This window comes from Grampus griseus (genome assembly GCF_964374135.1).
Source record: "Grampus griseus genome assembly, chromosome: 12".
Classification (NCBI taxonomy): domain Eukaryota; kingdom Metazoa; phylum Chordata; class Mammalia; order Artiodactyla; family Delphinidae; genus Grampus; species Grampus griseus.
The window spans coordinates 28749612-28770860 of record NC_139006.1 but is presented as its reverse complement, the minus strand read 5'-3'; the positions used below and the strand labels follow the sequence as shown (position 1 = coordinate 28770860).

Genomic DNA, 21249 nt, shown 5'->3' with positions numbered 1-21249 from the left:
CTTTTCTGTGATGCTCTAATTCTACAATTTACCTTTCACACTATTTCACAGTTGAAGAAGCATTTTCACATAAATTGCTCCATTCAATCTACATTTTCACTCTGTGTGCAGGCAAAAATGTCATAAAGCAAAGGTCTACTTTACAAGGAAATTGAGGCTCAAAAACGATGACTTACTCAAGGGCACAGTCACTGAAGTAATGGTGGCAAGACCACCAATTTATAGTCAATGAACTGCTTGGAATAAAATAGGCCATGAGTCACCAAGCCCTGCTTACCTTTCAAAGCCGATCTGTCGGAATGTCTTTTCCCAGGTTGAGCCTGTAACAGAAGGAAGAGATGTTATTAAATGCACAACAAGGATTCAGTTTTGCCCTGATTTTGCACAGCCTGGTAGAGATTTGCTTGTACATCTAAGCAGAATGACTGTCTTTCCTCAAAGGCATCCCCCCCTGCCTCCCCAAATGGCCTTTCAGAGACCAGCCCAGGTTAGTGCATACCACCACCACCCCCGCCCCCAGTAACAGAGCAGACCAATAAATCATTCTCTAAAAGTCTACATGTGTCCCAAGCAGAAAAATGTGTAATACTCTCCTGTTAAAAATAATGAAATAGTAGCACATTGTAAGCTGCACTCTCCAAAATTCAACTTTTAACTTCACGTGGCATTTGGAAAGCTAGAGGGCACTTTGACATTCCAGTCCACTAGACACCATGGCTTTACCTCCTCAATGCTGAAGCACAGGATTTACATGTATTTTTTAAGCTGAACATTTTAATTGGAAGTCTCCTGAGTGTGAAAACGCTGTTTCCAGTGACACAATTTGACGAATAGTGTATCCAAGTCCACAGAAGAATAGCTAGGTATAAAAATGATTTCCTACAATTTTTTCATGAAATAATTCTTCCCTCCATTATAAGCATAACTATTTTCTGAGTACTTAATGTAAAGAAAAGTGCTCATTTTTATCAAAGACCATGTCAATAAGAAGCCTGCATTCGTGAGAGGTAAGGGTTCTGCTAACCCACACTTTGACATTTTCCCGATGCCCAGTCAGTGGCAACAATATCTTGATTTCAGTAACTGTTCAAGTAGACACCACTGCCCGCCCACCCCACCCCCCCAGCCCTAAATCCATGAGCTGTGTTATGTACCAGTTGCGTTAATAATCACAGCAGATAATCACTACCTTTCTGTACAGTTTAGTCTTGCAAACAGGAAGTGGTGAATTCAGCACTGGGTCTCCAGAGGCAGTTAAAAGCCACCCTGCTTCTGTTCCTCAAGTCACAGTAAGCCAGGATGGCACTTATGTTTCTTTCTTGAGAACTCTGCCTCCAGTGCTTTATTCGCGGGCGGACTATCAGTGCCTCCTAGGCATTAGACAGACTTTCTGGAAAGACAGGAGATTATACAAAGTAGTTTCCTGGGCCCTTTCTGAGGACTAAGCTAGTCCCAAGGGAGCATGAATGTGGTGATTTCACTAAGGGACTTGGGTTCATACTACTCGGTTATGATGGAGCGTTTTAAATAATTGCTATAAATAATGCAGGACTAAATTGGGGATCAGAAGTACACACACATGCGTACACACATAAATTTAAAGCAGATCAGGTTTATCTCCTCGGACGAAGTTACTCTTGCCCAGTTGAATTCCAATAGGCTTTGCTAAGTAGGAGGAAAAGACCTGGAATTTTAGTTAAGCAGCCCAGGAATTTCTGATGGCCCCTGAACCAGGGGAGCGGGCCCCATATGAATGTCATCTGTCCTGTGAGTCACATGCAAAACAATGGAGAATCCCCATCTCAGGAATTCTTAAACGACAGTTATCCTGCCCCTGAATACTAGCAATTAAGACACTGCCCAAGAATATATAACCTGAATCAGAAACCACGCTGAACTCTGGGACCGCTGGCAACAGTCTGGCCCAAAGTCAGAGGTGGGAGAGATCAAGAGCCTCACGCCAAGTGAGAAGCAGACAGTCTGTGCTCGGACCCAGTGGGGAGGGTTGGGGTAGGGAGGCATTTAGATGCTACTTCTCTTGACTTCTCTTGCTTTCATTGAGAAACAAAGCACCTTTTAACTTTTTCCACATTTCCATTTTTTCCCCAGATCTTCTCAGCGCGTTCTAAAATTGATTTTTAAATAGACTCCATTTATTATCAAGGTAAAATAAAAATAAATGATTTTGCTAGACTGCACATTCAGGCTCTTAAAACACAGAACTTTCATTAAGAAATAGGTTCCATTTTCATATTTCTGAGAAAAATAAACTTATTCCAAAAGGGCAGAACAAGGTAAAAGTTTTGGGGTCAAGACTTCCAGGACTCCTTAAAATAGATATTATTAACCCATTCAACCAAGCACAGTGGAGATGGGGGAACATAACTTCCTTCCTGTCACTAGAAGTCAATTTAATTAGTAATTTGAGCATCTTACGTACCATAGGTGCTCATCATTGTTTGCTGGTGATCCTCTACTAAACATCTTAATACATTAGGTATGAGACTGAATATATTCAAATATGGTTTCTGTCCTCGAATACCACATACTCTAGAGGTTTGGGTTTTTGTGTCTTTTGTGAGCACTTAGTCATGGGGAAAGGAGAAACACAATAAATGGAACAGACATATCCAGATCCTTTGGCACCAAGGATATTTTTGACAGCCCATTATTCAGTTGCTGGGGAATTCTTTTACAGCCGTTCACCATGTTTTACATGGTAAAGTAATATGATTCTCCCGTGCCAGAGCAGTCCAACACACAGAGAAAAGCAGAGAAAACAAAGTTGCTGGCAGACTTCCTTGATTCAACACTTTTTAAATGAGATTTATAATATGAAGTCTAGAACATGTTACAGTCTGCAGGTGAAAGCAAAGGACAGCAACAATGAAAAGAAGGGAAATGTATAGCATAGAGAAATGGATATAATTCACTAGAGGGGTTGTTCCTTTCCAATGTTAGATGAAGTAGTTAGAAATAATGCATTGCATTCTTCATGTTTAAAAATTAGTTACCAAAGGGGGAAGGTGAGGGGAGGGATAAATTAGAAGTTTGGGATTAACATATACACACTACTATATATACAATAGATAATCAACAAGGTCCTACTGTATAGCACCAGGAACTCTACTCAGTATTCTGTAATAACCTATATGGGAAAAGAATCTGAAAAAGAATGGATATATGTATATGTATAACTGAATCACTTTGCTGTACACCTGAGACTAACACAACATTGTAAATCAACTATACTCCAATATAAAATAAATTTAAATCTAAAATAATTAAATAAAAGAAGAATTTCCCTTGATAGCATTGGCATCTCAATGACACAGCTGACATCTGGAGCAGAGGGAGGGTAACCGAGTCCAAAAGCTGGAAACAAAACCTGGGCTAAATATCACTCAGTCTGCAGGGCAAGTTCCAGTGTCTCATCCATGTGTGTCTCAGGTAACAAAATATCCCTTAACATCCTTCAGCACCAACACTCCAAGTGGGAAGTGCCGTGCCCAGAAGTAGGGCATCTACTCCTGGAACGAATCGAATCCATTGACAGCTACTCCTTTACAAGGTGAACCAGGCTCTGTGCGTCCATCCTCCCTCTCCTCCCTCTTCCATCCCATGCTCCTGCTGGCCTCAGCAGCTTCCAAGTTCCTGTCTCTCCGCAACAGAAAGCAGTTTTGGAGACCTCCTTTCTTTGGGAACTACTTTGCCCCGGCCAATAAGCTGCTTCTGCGGGCCCCAAGGCATCCTACCTCCCACCCTGGCCATGGGGGCAGGGGATCTGGACATCCTCGCAGCACCTGTCTCCTGGTCACAGGTGACCATATGTGCATGTGATGGGCTAGGTCAGGCCAAAGTGGAACCTTCTCCAGGCAGGTAAGAAGCTCTTTTCCTCACCTGTCGGAGAATCAGGGTCATGTGAGCCCAGCCCTGACAATGTTCCCAATATGATGGCCACAGGGAGAACGCTGTGTAAGAGGAAAAAAGGGGTCCTGAGCAGAGGGAAGCCAGGAAAGAGGAGAGGGGGCTGCTGATGGCATCCCAGGGTCTGTTCCCAGCAGTTCTTGGTGTCCCCACCTTCCTGCCACTCCTGTTACAAGAGAGGAAAATCTGTGTTGTTTCCTCCAGTGCTAAGTCTAGTTTCAAGTCTGACATTTGTATCTCAAAGAGCACCGCATATGAACAAGAAAAATAAGATTTTAACGACACCTTGAGCATCAAAATTTTAGGTGGGAATTAAAATATTTTTAAGAAATTCCAGCTTTTTAAAACCATATTTTAAATTAAGAGAATGGACATTCTCCCCCAAATTAACATAGCAATAGAAACATGTAAGCCAAGACAAGGAAGGAACCTAAGTGTCCATCCACAGGTGAATGGATAAAGAACATGTGAGGTAGATAGACAGACAGGTAGATATAATGTAATATAGATGTAATATATATGTGTATATATATACAATGTAATATTACTCGGCCATAAAAAAAACAAAATAATGCCATTTGCAGCAAGATGGATGGACCTAGAGATTATCATACTAAGTGAAGTAAATCAGAAAGAAAAGACAAATACAATGTACCACTTATATGTGGAATTGAAAAAAATGATACAAATGAATTTATTTACACAACAAATAGATCCAAAGACACAGAAAACAAACTTATGGTTACCAGGGGGGAAGAGGGGCAGGCAAGGGATAAATTGGGAGATTGGGATTGACATATACGCACTACTATATATAGAATAGATAATCAGCAATGTTCTGCTGTATAGCACAGGGAACTATATTCAATATCTTGTAATAACCTATAATGGCAAAGAATCTGAAAAAGAATGCATACATATATGTATGTATGTATAACCGAATCACTTTGCTGTGCACCTGAAACTAACACAACATTGTAAATCAACTATAATTCAATTAAACAAACCGGGTTACACTCACCCCCTTACCAGGTGCCCACTTATACAGATCAGCTAATTTAATCCATGAGGTCAGTACTATTATTATCCCTCTTTCGGGTGATAAGCTGAGGGGTGGGGGATTCGGGACTGCAGACCCAGCGCTTTAACTCCCTCCCTCACTGCCCTGTCCTGCATGGGGGTCCTGTCCTTGTCTCTCCTTCCTTCTTCCTTTTCCTCCTTCCTATCATTTGTCTCTTGCCCCGATCTGGTTATAATATAGATTCAAAATATTTCATTTTTAGCTCCACAAAGTTTTGTGCATCTGGTTATTAACTTAAGAAGCACGAAGTGCCTAGAGCAGACGTGCTGTGTCATCAAACCCCTCCTCTGGAACCTGCGAGCTTCTACCGCGGTAATTTTGTGAAACACTCAGTACGCCCAGCAGGAGCTCAGTCTGTACAAATACACGTAGATATGTACCTGGTACATGATGGAGTAGGGCTGATTATTTTTTATTTCATCTAATTTTTCTGTAGTCGCGGTTTAAAACCACAGGGCTTTGACTGTTACTTGAAACCAGCCAACTCTGTTCTCCCAGCCCGGCTCTGGTCGTCTGTATTTTTTTTAGACAAATTACTCTGGGGTCTTTATAACACCAAGGGGTTTTCCACAGCTCCCATTCAGTTTGTAATTTCATTTTTTCATAAATGTTAGACAACATGCAAAAATTTCTATCTTGATGTTGTAACTTGGTTACTCACTTTGTTATGTTTCTTCATTGATTACTTTTATCAATAATTTTAAAATCAACTTATTGCTCAATTTCTAATACAAAAATGCAACTACAAGTTTCATAATGCAGTTGGAAAACTGGTGGTCAAATGAGGCACAGATTTTTCTCCTAATTGAACAGGTTTACACCAAGTGTGTCACAGACATTGACAGTCAGTTGAACTTGGACCTGCACCTCTGCTTTTTCCAAAATAATTAATGGAAAAGGACTAATAATACATGGGAGTGGCAGATTTTTGCCAGCATACTCCTATAAAAGTGGCAGCATTTTCATATATCATAGGGGCTTCCAGGCAGCTGAACATGGGACCTGGCACAGAAATTGGTGATGAAACAGTCAAATACCAGAAAATGTTACCACTTAGGAGCTTTCTGGTAGAAGCTTCATTGACATTATTTTTAACTGTTTAAAGGAAAAGATTTTCCTACCCAATCAAAGAGTCAAGATTTTACCACACATTGAATGTTGGACAGAATGTGAAATTCTAAGAGGAAAAGAGATTCTTCTCAATTGACTAGTAGTGATATTTTACTTTGCAAATGTTAAGATGCTCTTGTGTTGAATTGCACCTGAACTCCATCAAACCCCAGGAATGGCTGCTCTAATGGGTGATGTGTATCCAAGCAATGCAGTTTTCCCAGACAAGGAGCAATTTCAGCATTTTGGGTGAAATGGTGAGATCTGCAAAATTCTCTGAGTCCTAATTCCCAGGTGATATTTATCATTAGTGAGTTAAAAGTAACTGTAAAAGATAAGGATAAGGAAAAAAATCTTTACCATCCCTTAATTAATACTTTTTATATTAAAAGACCTATACAGGTATATTTTTTAAAGCATCATTTTCGCCTCTACCTAATACTCTTGTTTTGTAATGTCCATCATCCCCGGCTCTGATCATCAGTATCCAGATGACATGGCTTTAATCACGTAATAATATATAACGTAACTCTTTCTGTGCCAATAAATATGGACCTCTAATCATTTTAATGCACATAGAGTATTACATAATTTAATAAAATGCAAGTTCCTTACCAATTGCCGGTGCTATACAAATTATATCTACATTTTTGCTATTACATATAGCAATATTTTGAACATCTTTTACATATATCTTTGAACACTTATTTAGTTATTACTTAAAGATAAATTCCTCAAAGTAGAACTATTGTATTGTGATACATCACATGCAAAATTTTGATTAATACTATAAAAATTTTTACCCTCAAATTTTATTCAAATACATATACTTGATTGAATTCAATTTTATGAATCTTTTTATCTTTTATAAGACATTTTATTTGAACTTATATTTTCATAATTAAGAATGAAATTAAACAAATGTTCTTAGGTTTGTATGCAATTTTAGTATTTTCTTTTCTGAATTGTCTGTTCACGTTCATTGCCCATTTGTCTGTTAGATGTTTGTCTTTGTCCTACTGATTTGTTAGAACACTTTATATATTAGGGCTAATAATCTCAAATGTGGCATATCTGCAGCAAATACATTTGCCCTTTTCATTAAAAATTTCATAATTAAATTTCAAAAATTAATCATGTATTTCCCTGAATAGAACTGATGAATGTTTACATTATTAATTGATTTCTATCATTTTAGCTTTTCAGTTTTTTAATTTACATATTTGTCTTCCCAATAGGTGAGAACAAATATTAAATTGTTTCTTTGATCTTCATGAATCCTTTAATATCCATATATCTGAACTCTAGGAGGTCTTAGATGAGCACAGTGCATGTTTTGTGCTATTATCTGAGTTGACTGGTCAGTCTGAAAAATACCCATGACCAGTATTCACTCTTTGTAGAGACTAGGACAAGCCTCTCCACAAATCTTAAGGCCTGTTCACAACTACGCAACACTCTCTTCTATGAGTGGAGGATGCAACAACATCCTAAAAGACTTTGAAAACTTACTTTCAAATTACTCTAAAATGAAATGTAAATCCTAAATAATTAACCCCCTCATCAAATAATGGATTTCTAAACATAATTATTGGCTATAACATCTCTGGTTGAAGATTAGATCTGATTGGCAGTCAGTGATGCTTCTCCCACCAACTTCCCACTATAATAGCTACGGACACACTGGAAGACAGAAACACACACACACAGAATAAATCTATTTTCCAGAATCTCAGAGAAACTTTCACACGTAGGTTAGTTAACTGAACTGAATAGTGAAACTCAACTTGTAAGATTCTATGCGTATGTCTCCCATGGAAACCAAAGCAGCCTTAAAGGAGATAAAAGTATGTTTTGTTCTTTCCCCAGTGTATTAGCCCCAGTTCAGAAACACAAAGTCCATACAAACCAGAAAGTGAGCAACTGCACCTTCTCTGCCAAGGATGCCTCTTTCTTTTGCTCCCAACATCATCACCATCATCATCAATATCATCATCATCATCACCACCATCATCACCACCATCACCATCACCATCATCATCACCATCACCATCATCACCATCATCACCATCATCACCATTATCACTAACACCATCATCATCATCACCATCACCATCATCATTATCACCATCACTATCATCACCATCACCATCACTATCACTATCATCACCATCATCATCACCATCATCATCACCATCACTATCATCACCATCACCATCACTATCATCACCATCATCATCACCATCACCATCACCATCATCATCATCATCACCATCACCATCATCATCCCCGCCTTCCCCTGCCCTCTTGCCTTCAATACCTTTCCACCCCCAGTCCAAGAGTTTGTGTGTGCATTTATGTTTGCCTAAGCATGCATATATCTGTGTTTGTGTTTGGACGTGTGTGGGGTGGGATGGGTGTGTGGAGAGTGATGGGCAGGGAAGAAGGGAACCACCCCTCCATGGTCCACTGTCTTTTGGGGACACATAGTCCTCATCAGTTATAGGAAAAATTATAGGAATAGTTGGGGTCTGAAAATCCCTGGCAACTACCCATCCTGAGTGCTAGAAATGGACTACATACACAATAATTAGAAAATGTTTATATACACTGTTTATACACAGTGGAATAGTATGTGACACTAAAATTAGATTTTTTATAAAAAGAAATGAGCTAACTGAGATGCCATCCTGCTCATTCTTATATGATCTTCATGATGTGGTTGGATATAGAAATTTAATGAGGTAAAGACCTATAGGAAAATCACTGAATAACTGGGAAATCACCAGAAAGTGTTAAAATCGGCAGTCTGCAGTCCACCTAGGGCGGTGCTCAGCTTTGGGGATACAGGTGGGCACAGTGTCTGACAGCTCACAAATGGCCCCTTAGATGGGGGCCTGATTTTAGCAGGAGACCAAGTCAGAGGCTATCCCTGATGAGGGTGTTATGTCACCACTTCTTCATAAGCTAATGTGTAACGCAGGTGTTCTTATTTTCTAGGCCTCAAATATAAAATTTTACATTTCAGAGTCGATGATACACAACTTTTATCCTTTCTTAAGCTAGCTTGTGATTTCACATACTTCAACTAGATGACACCACTGGTGCTAATTCTCCTCTATTTCAGGGTGTCAGTTTTCTCTGAAAACCAAAAATGAAGCACCCCAAATTTCAGCAGGACAGATGGCAAGAACTCAGCTTTTGCAGCAAAATTAACTTTGGCCCTGACCCATGACAACCCCACGACTTGTCATGCCCAGCTATGATGTCATGATGTGTGATGTCACGATGGCCAGCTCCAGGTCTGCAGCTTAGTTGAGGCATCTCTGAAATGAGGATTGAAGCCGTCTTCACACAAATACAACGAGGACGTGTATTCAGAGCATCTGCACAGCGTCCGGCACAAACTAGGTGGTATATACTGGTAGCCGCTACTGATATTAGGCCCCCAACCAGCTTCTCAACCAGTGCTTTACACGAACAAGGCTGCACCTAGGAGCTGAGAGCATCAACTGTGCAGGATACCACAGCCGATTTCCCCTCTCCATCCCTCGTCCCTACACACTCACACTCACACACTCACACACATGCACACACTACAAGGTCCAGGAATAAACGTTAGCATCTTTTCTCTTTTTAATTTGGAGCGTCATTATATCTTGTGCTTTGTTTCAGTTAATCCATGTTGCATTATATGTTTTTCCGTTTAGTGTATATTTGCCAAAACCCTCCTAAAATTATCTTAGGGGAAGGGCATAGATGCATATTTAGGTTAAGCCCATAACTAATTTCATTTAAACTAAGTCCTTCAGAAAGAGCTTCACAAGCTTATAAAAGTATTCAGATTGCGGTTTATGAGGTTGTCCCTTAAAAATACACACGAGAACGTGAATCGCACGTCGGGGACCCTGTCATTTCTGCAGAAGCTGAAAGAGCAGCGTCCTCACGCAGAGGACGCGCACACACACACACACACACACACACACACACACACATACACAAAGGGAGGGCAGCAACGATGAAACTCAAGGTTGGCCAACAAGATGTCTTAACAAACAACCATCTTTTTTCCAAGAAAAATGTAGTTACATTCTTTTGAGAGAAGGAGGAAGAAAACCGATTTGGTTTTCTCACTGGCCATTATCTCTAGCACTTGGGCCAGTATTTTGGTGGAGGAGGCCCTGTCTCCTGGGATGAGGGTGTCACTTTGGTGCTCCTTCGGGCATCTATCATGGCGTTGTGGTTCCTTACCCGGGCTGTGGCTTCCTTTACACTAACTACAAATTCCCATCGCCAGAGGTGTGTGCCTTGTTTTTCCTGAGGTTTTATTGGAAGCAACCAAGTCCCCGTGCAGTCTGACAGCAAAGCCCTCACCCACACCCTGTTTCTGAGGAAGAACAAATAAAAATGTCATTGCTGAGTTCGCTGTGCAGCCTCGGGCACAGGGACCGCAGGCCTGCATCCGTCCCCGGGTCACACACAGTGGAGAAGGCAGGCCGCACACTTCCTGGACATCTCATCTGAGCATCCTCCGTTGGCTTCCAGGACCGGGTCACGTTTCCCAGTATTGTTACCGGATTCACCTTCAACCCTCTCAGAAGTCAGGATTTTCTTTTCTCTTCTTTACTTTTTTGGACCGAGACTCTTTGAAGCTTGGGTTCTTGACCCCAAAAAGCATCTGTGGGGGACTTTTCTCTCCAAACAGAATCCTGAATTTGGTCAGACGGGGAGACTTATGGGGGAGTTTCCAGGCCGCAGACGGTGGGAGGGGGTGGTCCCCTCGCTCCCCCCAGGCCATGGAGAGAGGCTGATGTAACAGTTCTGGGACAGCCAAGCCTTTTCTCCAGAATCATGCTTTTTACTGATAAATACTGTGAACATTACAGGCACATACAAGAATATCTGACTAATCTTCTGGCACAGAGCAGAATCCCTGAGCTTGAAATTTGAAGCAGTTGAAAAGCCATCAATATGCTTTTAAAGATGCAGCAAATACCAGACTTAAAAAGTCGCTCTGTATAGAGTATTTTCAAATGTGAAGTATTTACTGGCACCTGACGTGAAGGGTAAAGCTTTCTTGGACACACGACAGAATTCCCCTCTCGCTGTGCTTTTCCAGGAGTCCAGACGGACGCTGTATGTTGCAGACAGAAGCCTTCCTGGGTGCTGATAACTCTAGCAGACAGGCTTCTTTCACTTTATGGTGTCTTCTCTCTGCTTTAGGTCTAATTGTAGATATAAAAACTACAATTTAGGGGAATAAAATGTTTCTGACAAGGGCAAGCGACCAATTCCCCTGAAGAACTTAGACGTGGATTAATGTATTATATTTAGTCCAGGGGAGCCAGACATTCAGAAGCCCCTCCTTATTCACAATGCCCTACCTTCCCTCGGAGGCTCGGTCCCTAAAGCAGCCCCTGAGAGGTGACCTCCCTCGGGACGGAGCGGGGCTCTAACACAGATGGTTAGGAAAGGGAACAGGATCCCCCCAGGCCTTGGGCTTTGAGACAAACATCAGTGTTTCCATTGGACAGAAAGGGAGAGGAGGACTTGGAAGTAAAATGCAAAGTCTACAATGCAGAGGAGGATGCTGAGTTCTGGTTCAGGGGTGCAGGGTGACAAACGCAAGTTGTCAGGGCACGAGGTCACAGACAGCAACCTTACAGAAACAGAAGCAGAGGCCCAGACTGCTGGGCAGGGGCCGCGTGGACCGTCACTGCCCGTGAAGTCTCGGGGAATGAGATGGACACACCCACTTGGTCCCCTGTGTCCTGATTCCTCTGCCTCACATGTCCTCCTCACTCCCCTTGGGAGGGGAAGGAGTCAGAGTTCTAGTTTTTCAATCCTGAGTTCTTAAACCATGCCTGGGGCCAAACGCTATACAGAAACAATGAAAAGGGGGTATCGTAAATGAACAAATGTGATGAACACGGAGCAGGTGATTTAGTCAGTGATTTAGTCCATGGATGGTCTCAACGCCATCACATCCTGGTGCACAGAGCCGGCATGACAACAGCCAAGAGATCCCCTTGTTTCTTAGTGACCTTAAGAGATTCGGGGCCACCGTCCTATGGGGGCATCTGCATGACACAGGCCAGAATGTCTCTTCCTGGGTTGTAGTTCAAAGTGGAGGAAACAGCCGGGAAGCATTTGGGATGCAAGGCGATACAAGTCTGGTGCCCACGTCTCAGGGCTAAACGTGGCCCCTTCCTATCTGTGCAAAACTTACAGCACTTCACCTTCATCCCTGCTTAATGGTTTAATTTGGATGCATTAACGGAAAGGGAGAAAAATAAAGTCTTGGTTTGTCTTTGTGCTGACTCAAAAAGATTTACAGAACTTTGCTGAGGCTTTGGCTAACTGCGGCCTCCCAACTGCTGCTGAAAAGGTACCCGTGCATCGGGCTTTATGTAAACACTCCCGGCATTAACCACAGCTACAGCGTAAGGCAGAGCCGCAGAAAATATTCTTGTTTATGTGATGAGCTGGAGCACCTCGCCTGAGCACCCCACTGAAATGTGGGCCTCCACAGAAGAAACCAGAACGGTGCAATACGGACCGGGAACGCTCACTGGTAATGCTGGCGCCCTCGTCGGGGTGACGGGGATACACCCCCCCATCCTGTCTTCACTGAAGTGATTCCCAAACGGTGCAGAATTGCCCCAGATGCAAAGAAATTCTGAGTGATTCTGACCAGATTCCTACACCGTTTCCTGTACCTTCAAGGAAGACTGGAGAGTTTGAACAAAAGAAGGAACAGCTCTTCCTAAATGCTCACTGTGAACCATAATTTTGCATTTCAGAAGTTTCACATTTGGGGACCATTTCAAACAAGACACAGGCAAGGAGTGGGGCCCACACATCGCATCTTACCTTTGAGGGTCTGGGAAGAAGAGGGTCCTTGGCAGGCTGGGAGAGGTGAGGGCCCCTACCCCTTTCTTGGCCCCGTTTGCAACCAGCCCTCAAAATAGAAACGGCTGCTGCTCCCACTCACAGATTAGTTTATTGACGTGTAGTTGATTTACAATATCGTGTTAGTTTCAGGTGTACAGCACAGTGATTCAGTTATATATGCATACATATATATGTATTCTTTTTCAGATTCTTTTCCCTTATAGGTTATTACAAAATACAGAGTATAGTTCCCAGTGCTACACTGTAGGTCCTTGTTGGTTATCTATTTTATATACCGCCCATAGATTTTTAAAGCTCTTCTTTGGATTTTAATGGAATTAGCCACAATTTGGTAAATGGATGGAGCGTTAAGAGTGTATACGTTTGCCAAGAGGAGATCTTGGGTTTACAAGTTCCTGTGGGTTCTTAGCTGGGAGCAAAGGAGGCCCTGGTGGTGCTGGTCGAGTGTCTGCCCGTGACATTGTTATGGATGGATCCACATAATCTGATCATCTCTGCTTTTTGAGGTTCTCTCTATACCTGGACAACAATAAAGTTATAACTCTAAAATAGTTTTTAGAAAACAAATATCTAGGGAGCGATTAAAGATAAGATTTTTATATAATTCTCTTAGAGCACTTAAGTTCAAAGAAAGAGGTGTTGGCTACCCCTATAGGGAATCTCCCTCCTGTTGTTTGCCCAAAAGCCCCATAGTGGGACACCAGGGATGTTTCGCTGGATTTTTCTCAACACTTTTAGTTTAAAATAAAGAAAGTCTATCTTATTTTAAATTATAGAACTTCACATTCACTACTCTAGACTTCAATCTTAAGATTAGGAACTCTGGGATGTAACAGAACTAAATACTAGTTGCGTGTGATTTGTAGGGTCTGACGTGTAGATCTCAACACGTAGAATTATAGTTCTACTCTCCCTCTTCTCTATTTTTCTGTCATTTAACTATTAAACATATATCTATCTATAATTTTAATAGGTTCTAGAATGTAATACCTGCAAAGGATTTTTCCTTACTACACAACTTATGTACATTCATCTGAATCATGAGTAATCCCACCATCCAGAAACTAACCACTGTTAATCCGTTGGTAAATATCCTTTGGGACTTCTTTTTGTTCTGAGTGGCGGGGCCTGGGAAATCACACACATTGTTAGGTAACAGACTTCCTTTCTTAACTTCATGCAGTAAAATGTGTCTTATCAACGTATACTCTTAAGCAGCACAATTTTGGGTGGTCACCAAGCCTTCCAGTGCAGGGATGCGTGGTGATTCATGAGCCAGTTCTTCCGATTGGACGCTTAGGCTGTGGGTGGCTACCCCTTTGCAAACGCTAAGATAGCTCCTTAAATAAAGAAGTAGCAAGATGATGGACACGTTTATGCCTTTCAAGACTTATAACTAGAAATGTCCTACAAAATCACAATAATTTACAAGTTGAACCTTATGAAATTGACGACAGTTGACCACTTTTGCCTATAAAAACCATTTCAAAGCACTCAACATACCATAAGCATAACTTTTTAAAAGAATCTGAGTAACCGCACTTCATTACTTTATTCAGCGTTTGGGAAATGTGGACAGAGCAGCTACTACAGCTGAGTGTTATTTCAGGCCCTGAATATAAACCTGGAAGCACAGCGTCCGGTGTCTGTGCCTGTCAGCAGTTTACGATCTAGAGCTGAAGAGAAGCAACAAAGACAGAGAAGTGATTAAAAATTACCGCGAGTTTTAAGAGGTAAAAGAAAGGAAGAGACTGTGTTAGATTGGGAGGTGTGTGTGGGGGGGTGTCACAGTCAACTGCCCGTGAAGCTTTCAACCCACATTTATGTGGAAGGAGATTCCAGTCCCAGGACTCGCAACTTTCCTATCGCTTTTGAGGACAGAGTTGGCAGTATGTCCTAATGGGAAGTGATTCATTTAAAACGGTACACCATTGTAACGCAATTATACTCCAATAAAGATGTTAAAATAAATAAATAAAATGGTACCTTAGAAACTTTCTCTTCCACACATAGCCCGAGTTGGTCTCCTTGGAGACACCTGGGAAGTCTCTGCAGAGGCACCAGATTCCAGTCACTTTCAGAGCAAGAAAAGCAAGGTTCTGTCAGGTGACTTGGTGCTGTGAGTTGGCATTGGCCCTCCAGCAGTTTTCAGGAGTTAAAAATGAGGCTTGCTTTCTTTTAGCATGAGGGCCTCACCCTCCTTTCTGTCAGAGTGGTTTTAGGATCAGACTTCCGAAATTGCAATGTCTCGATTCCTTTTTTTTTTTTTTTTTTAAGTAGTGCAAACTTTACAGCTCATAAACCTTCATTGGATTTATAAAGGTAGAGCTTGCTTTGGAATGTCTGCTGGAGTTTGTTCTCATGAAATTGCTTTTTAACACACTCTTCAAAGAGAAAGAAAGGAAAAGAAAGTCTTAAGGTCATAGAAAGGAGGCTTCACGAGCACCCAGGCTGAGGCAAGCTCTCAGATTATCGGGAATTCTGGCAGATTTGCTTAAACTTCTATATGTTATCTCCCCTATGTACAAAGCTAGCTCATGATCATGCTGTCTTTATGCTCCAGGTGATGGATGAAAGCAATCTGAAAATAGCCCTGCACTGGAGTCAAAACTGGATTTCCACAAAGTTGAGTGTTTTCTTTATTCCTCTCATTTGCTAGTGTTCCATCTCCCAAATTCAGGGAGCTTCCTTCCAAGTAGCTAACCACCCACCCCCGCCCCCGCCCATGTCTCTCCTCAGCAATTTACAATGTTCTAGATGTCTTGTTCCACACCTTCCGCCCCGACATTTCCTGAATTCTGCTTCCTATTCCCAAAGGCTTTGCCCTGGCTGTGGTTATCCAGGAAAATGGTAAATTAAGCCACATAAGAGTGAGTTCCTTTCAAAACCTGCCTTAATTCAATGAGTTGGGACCCAAATAGTGGACTACAGAGAAGCAAAGCAGAGCAGAGAGATGTGACACTTTCAGTAAGAAATTACGTAGGTAAACGTCAAAGAAGTCTCATATGTACAAAGCATGTTTTGCTTTTAATATGCAAACGACTCAGCCATCTGAAATGGCACATAAAGATCTCATTTTATATTTTATATTCATTTTATATTCAATTCCACCTTATAACTGACCAAAATGGGAAGCAGGGCATCTATGGAGTAACATAAAGAGCAAGCCTGGCATCAGAAGACCTGCAGTTAAATCTTAATTCAACTCATAGCCTATGTGAAATTCGTTCTTGGCCTCAGCTTTCTCATCTGTAAGATGGGGTGAATAATACTTACTTCATGTGGTTCTTAGCATTAAATTGAAATAATACTGGGAAGAATGCTTTGCAAAGAGCTCAGTGCTACAGAAATGCAAATTACTGAATAAAAGTTAACATTCGGCACTTAATAGGTATTAACAGCAGCAAGGTCTGACCACAGGCGAACACCTATTTTAAGCTTTAACTTGTGCCAAAAATCCAGGGCCAGACAGAGGAAGGAAAGGCCCGTAAATCGAACAGTCTCCTTAAGAAGCCTCCTTAGGAAGTCAGCAAAGATTTAAACATTTTTAGCTTCCAGTTAAATTAGCATTGAGCAACTCCAGAAAAATGCTAAAAATCAATTATGTAGGCTTCACGTGTCATGAATAAAATATATTGTTCTAATAGACAACAAGAAGCTTACTGAAAGATTCCTTTTGACCAGAAAAAGGAGAATATTCAATGCATTTTATAAATGGAGATGATTTTCCAAAAAGAAATTTCCATCACTCAAAAGTGATAGCTGGGTAATGGTTATTCACATTTCAAAAGTGGGTTTACGTTCTTTTTTTAAATTTTTTTTTAAATTGAAGTATAGTAAACTTACAATGTTGTGTTAGTTTCAAGTGTACACCAAAGTGATTCAGTTATACATATATATATATTCTTTTTCAGATTCTTTTCCATTAAAAGCTATTACAACATACTGAGTATAGTTCCTTGTGCTATACAGCAGAACCTTGCTGATTATTTTATACACAGTACTGCGCGTCTGCTAATCCCAAACTCCTATTTTATCTCTCCCCTCCTACCTCCACTATCCCCTTTAGTAAACCATAAGTTTGTTTTCTATGTCTGTGGGTCTATTTCTGTTTTGTAAGTAAGTTCGTTTTAACCTTTTTTTAGATTCCATATATAAGTGATATCATATATTTGTCTTTCTCTGTCTGACTTACATTCTTAACATAGTTTCAAGAGGAGTCTCTGTAAAATGCAAGAGGTTTAGCGAGGATTATATTATAGGTTGTAGCGAAACTTTAATTCCCACGGATGCGTGTGCAGTACACCCGTAGAAGAGATGAGACTGACAGTGAACACCAAGAAGAATGTACATCACATACCACAAAAGTGACAGCCGTGTAACAGGAAGGGTGTCCTTGGGAAGGGCTCTGTAGCTGATGCTAAAGATGCTTCTGCACAGGCCGTGGGAGATGCGTGGGTGTCACCTGATTCCCATCTAGACCCCAGGGCCCTCAGTTGCCCTCTTCAGAGACACAGCCTCCAGGGGTTGTTAGCCAGCATCTCCAACAGAAAGCCAACCCCTAGAGGAGGCTACTAGTGCTGTGGCCACCTTCATCTCTGATTCACCCAGGGATTTGTTACTTATTAAAATAAACGTTAAGGTGAATTGTCCTTGGTGAAGTCGGCATTGCTCGGGCTATGTGGCTTGGCAAGCGCACGGCAGAGCCCTGGAATGAACAGTAAAATGAACCCAGTGAGTTCCTCCCCCTCGCCCCCAGGGGCTGGCGCATATTCAGCTGGGAGAGCTGATTCTGCGATCCTGAGGGGTCCAGCTCCTGATCTGACGGGGTTAGTGCTGCACCGATGCCAATAGCAAGTACAGTATCCAGATAATGCCAGGGACCATCACAGTGTTCTCCTCTAGCGAACATTTTATGCAAGGTGTCCTCCAGACCCTTATAGGATTTGGCACTGGGACTTGGTGTAGAGTAGAGGACAGGACATATCACTGTTTTTGTGCCTGCTGATAACGAATGTTGACTAAATGTCTCTAAAAGAATTCAGTCTGAGATACTAAAAGATCCCGTCTGGGTCCTCATCACCCAGAAGCAAGTTTATACAAGAAGACACATGGCCCGAAATTTTCTCTAAATACCAAGGTCTGTTGCTGTTTACTAAACATAATGTAAGAGTTGTGCATGACCAACTTACCTGGGTCCATTCTCAACACTGACATGTTGATTTGAAAATATCAACTGTCTCGACATTTAAATATCTAAACATAAGGGACCTCCATCCTTGGCAGTGTGGCCAGCTAGATACCCTAAACGATTCTCCCAACTGAAAAAGAAATGGTAAGTTCAACATCTTAGAAGACATTTAAATGCATCACTAACCCAAAAGACAGTTAGGAATCCTTGGAAGCCAAAAGAATAAGTGAAAAGTAGGCTTACAGTCTAGAAGTGTCCGCCCTTCCCTTGTAATACTGGCTAATCACACAGAGCACTGGGAAGTGGTGACCCACCCCAGGCCCCACCCAGAGCCGGGAGTCCAAAAGAGATATCTGAATAAAGGGGGACCCTAAATGGGGCCACCCTCAGTGTGAATTTTAACTGGACATAATCCCAACTCAGGAGGAAATGGCAAGGTAGCTTGCCTGTATCTATCAGGTAGAGGGAAAAAACATTTCCCCTGAGAATTCACACCTACAAACTGGTCTACACACAGGTGTGCTGCCTGGATTCACATGACCTATGTGGTCTGAAAAACTTCTACCTGTGAATTTATTTTAAGATGATACCAGGCAGGTGGGGCGCCCTACATGCCTGGCAGAAGCAAATTCTCTTGGAAAGGGATACATTTTCATACTAAGCTTCTAAGTATTCCTCTAAGACAAATTTCCCAGGAATAAGAGATGAAAATAAAATGAATAAAAGACTCAAGAATCCAAAGCATCGTGACTTGAAAGCCAAAAGTAACAGTCAAGAGTTGAGATGTTGGAATTACAAGATACGGGATATAAAATGAGTTGGTTTAACACATTTAAATAAACAAAAATGAAGATTAAAATTGTGAGTAGGGAAGAAAAGACTAAAGTGACAAGAGGATTTTAAAAAGAACTAAAAAAAAAACAGAAAGGAAATGAAAACATAAATACTGGAAACAAATACCCAATGGATGAGGTTATCACCCATCAGTTTTGGCACAAGGGGATCAGAGAATAAAAAGTTTTTAAAAATACCCAAAATACAACATGAAGGACAGAGGTTCCCCTAATCAGAGTTCCAAAAGGAAAGAATTAAAAGAACAAGAAAGAAATAACATCCAAAGAGATAATGTGTACAGATTTCCAGATCTGATGAAAGATATGAATTCTTGAATTATATTATGACAATCTAATGAAACACAAACAAGAATAAATAAAAAGAAATTATTCAGATAAATATCTTAGTTAAAGAACAGATCACCAAAGACTCTATCTTAAAATCAGCCTGAGAGCAAAAGCAGATTTCCTACGAAGGAGGAGCAATAAGCCTGAGCATAGTGTTAGAGGCAACAGTGAGTAGAATAATATCTTCAAATTATGAGAGAGGTTCTGCTTCCAACCAAGACGGAGTGACAGGAACCAGATTTACTCTCCCGCCTCAGACAGCCCAAAACAAAACAATATACCAAAGACAAGTGTATGAAACAACAGTTTTCAAGACATTCAGTCTCAAGCAACGTCAGACAGTGATCCTTGAGCAGAAGAAAACTCAGCAAAGCCAACAACTGCTCCCAGATTTCTGCCAGGAGAGGGTGTCTGCATGCAGCACAGGGAAGGGGAGGAAGTAGGCAGAGCCCAGGGACCCCTGAGCAAGAAGATGTAGCTGAGAATTCAGGGAGACCAGGGATGCCCCTTGCCCAGGGAAGGGCCCCTGAGGGTGGGGAACAGGACAGCAGAAGGACCCTGTTCTGCCTGAGGGTTCTGCCAGGTCCTGGTCAGCACATGCGTATGAGGAAACAACTCTAGGAGTTTGCCTCCTGTATATAAAATAGGTAAACAGCAAGGACCTACTGTACAGCACAGGGAACTATATACAATGTTTTTTAATAGCCTATTGGGAAAAGAACCTGAAAAAGAATATCTGTCTATCTATCTATCTATCTGTCTAGATAGATAGCTAGGTAGATATATCACTGTGCTGTACACATGAAACAAACACAACATTGTAAATCAACTATACTTTAATTTTTAAAATTAATTAATCAAAAAAAAATTTAAGTATCACTATTTAAAAAAACGGTCTTGCCTCAGTGGGGGAGAAACTGGCCATAGACAGAACGCTGCTCCAGGCCTGCCTAACAAACGTCCAAACAAGATCCAAAAAGATCAAAACGTTCCAAATAACCGAACTTGATTCCAGAACACAGCTTAAGAATACTTACAGGAATAAAAAAATATCCAGCACCCAGCAAGGTAAAATTCACAAGGTGGGCATCCAATTAAAAATCACCAGGTATATAAAGAAAAAAATGTAACTCTGTGAGGTGATGGATGTTAACTAGACTTATTGCGACCATTTTGCAATATATACAAACATAGAATCATTATGTTGTACACCTAAAACTAATGTAATGTTCTATATAAATTAGATCACAATAAAACTGGAAAAAAGAAAAGCATTAAAAGAGCAAAACAAATTTATTAGTTGGAGCTAATAAATTAAAAACTGGGATAACTTTAATTTAAAAATATTCAATCCAAAGTAAGATAGAAAAATATAAAAAGGAGAAGAAAAGATAGTATAAATAGAAAAAAATAGTGGATGACAGATACAAGCTCAAAGCTACTAATTATCACACTGAATGTAAATGATCTCAACACTGCGGAGGGGCGCACTTGAGACTTCTAAGATACAGGCAGTGTATTACTTGTATTGTTAATCTTTGTATCTTAAACGTGACTTCAATATATAATAAAATATAGAGTGTTTATAGAATCTCATACCAAGAATTACTGTAACAATACTCCCGCATACACAAATGAGCTATTCTGATATTCTGACCAATAGCTCTTTATTTATCACAGATTCTTGATGAGTTATGATTAATTTTGTTAAATTAGAAGACTTTTCTGTAAGAGCTGTGTTCTCAAGAAATCCTATGATGCATAGTTTTTGATAAATGCAAACTGTGAATATCTGCAAATGTCAAATAATCCTAATAAAAGCTGACCTGGTCCTCAAATTGTGG

At 40.9% G+C, this 21249-nt stretch overlaps 1 protein-coding gene across 4 annotated transcripts in view; it reads right to left on the bottom strand.

Moving 5' to 3' along the window:
- Positions 1–21249, bottom strand: part of PIEZO2 (piezo type mechanosensitive ion channel component 2) — a gene marked incomplete at its 5' end in the record, with an annotated part of 334873 nt that overhangs the window by 173679 nt on the left and 139945 nt on the right. For all 4 annotated transcript variants that reach the window (XM_082668432.1, XM_082668434.1, XM_082668433.1 and 1 more), the window contains one exon: positions 278–320. In XM_082668432.1, coding sequence (XP_082524558.1) covers positions 278–320 — 43 coding nt within the window. The remainder of the gene's footprint in view (positions 1–277; positions 321–21249) is intronic.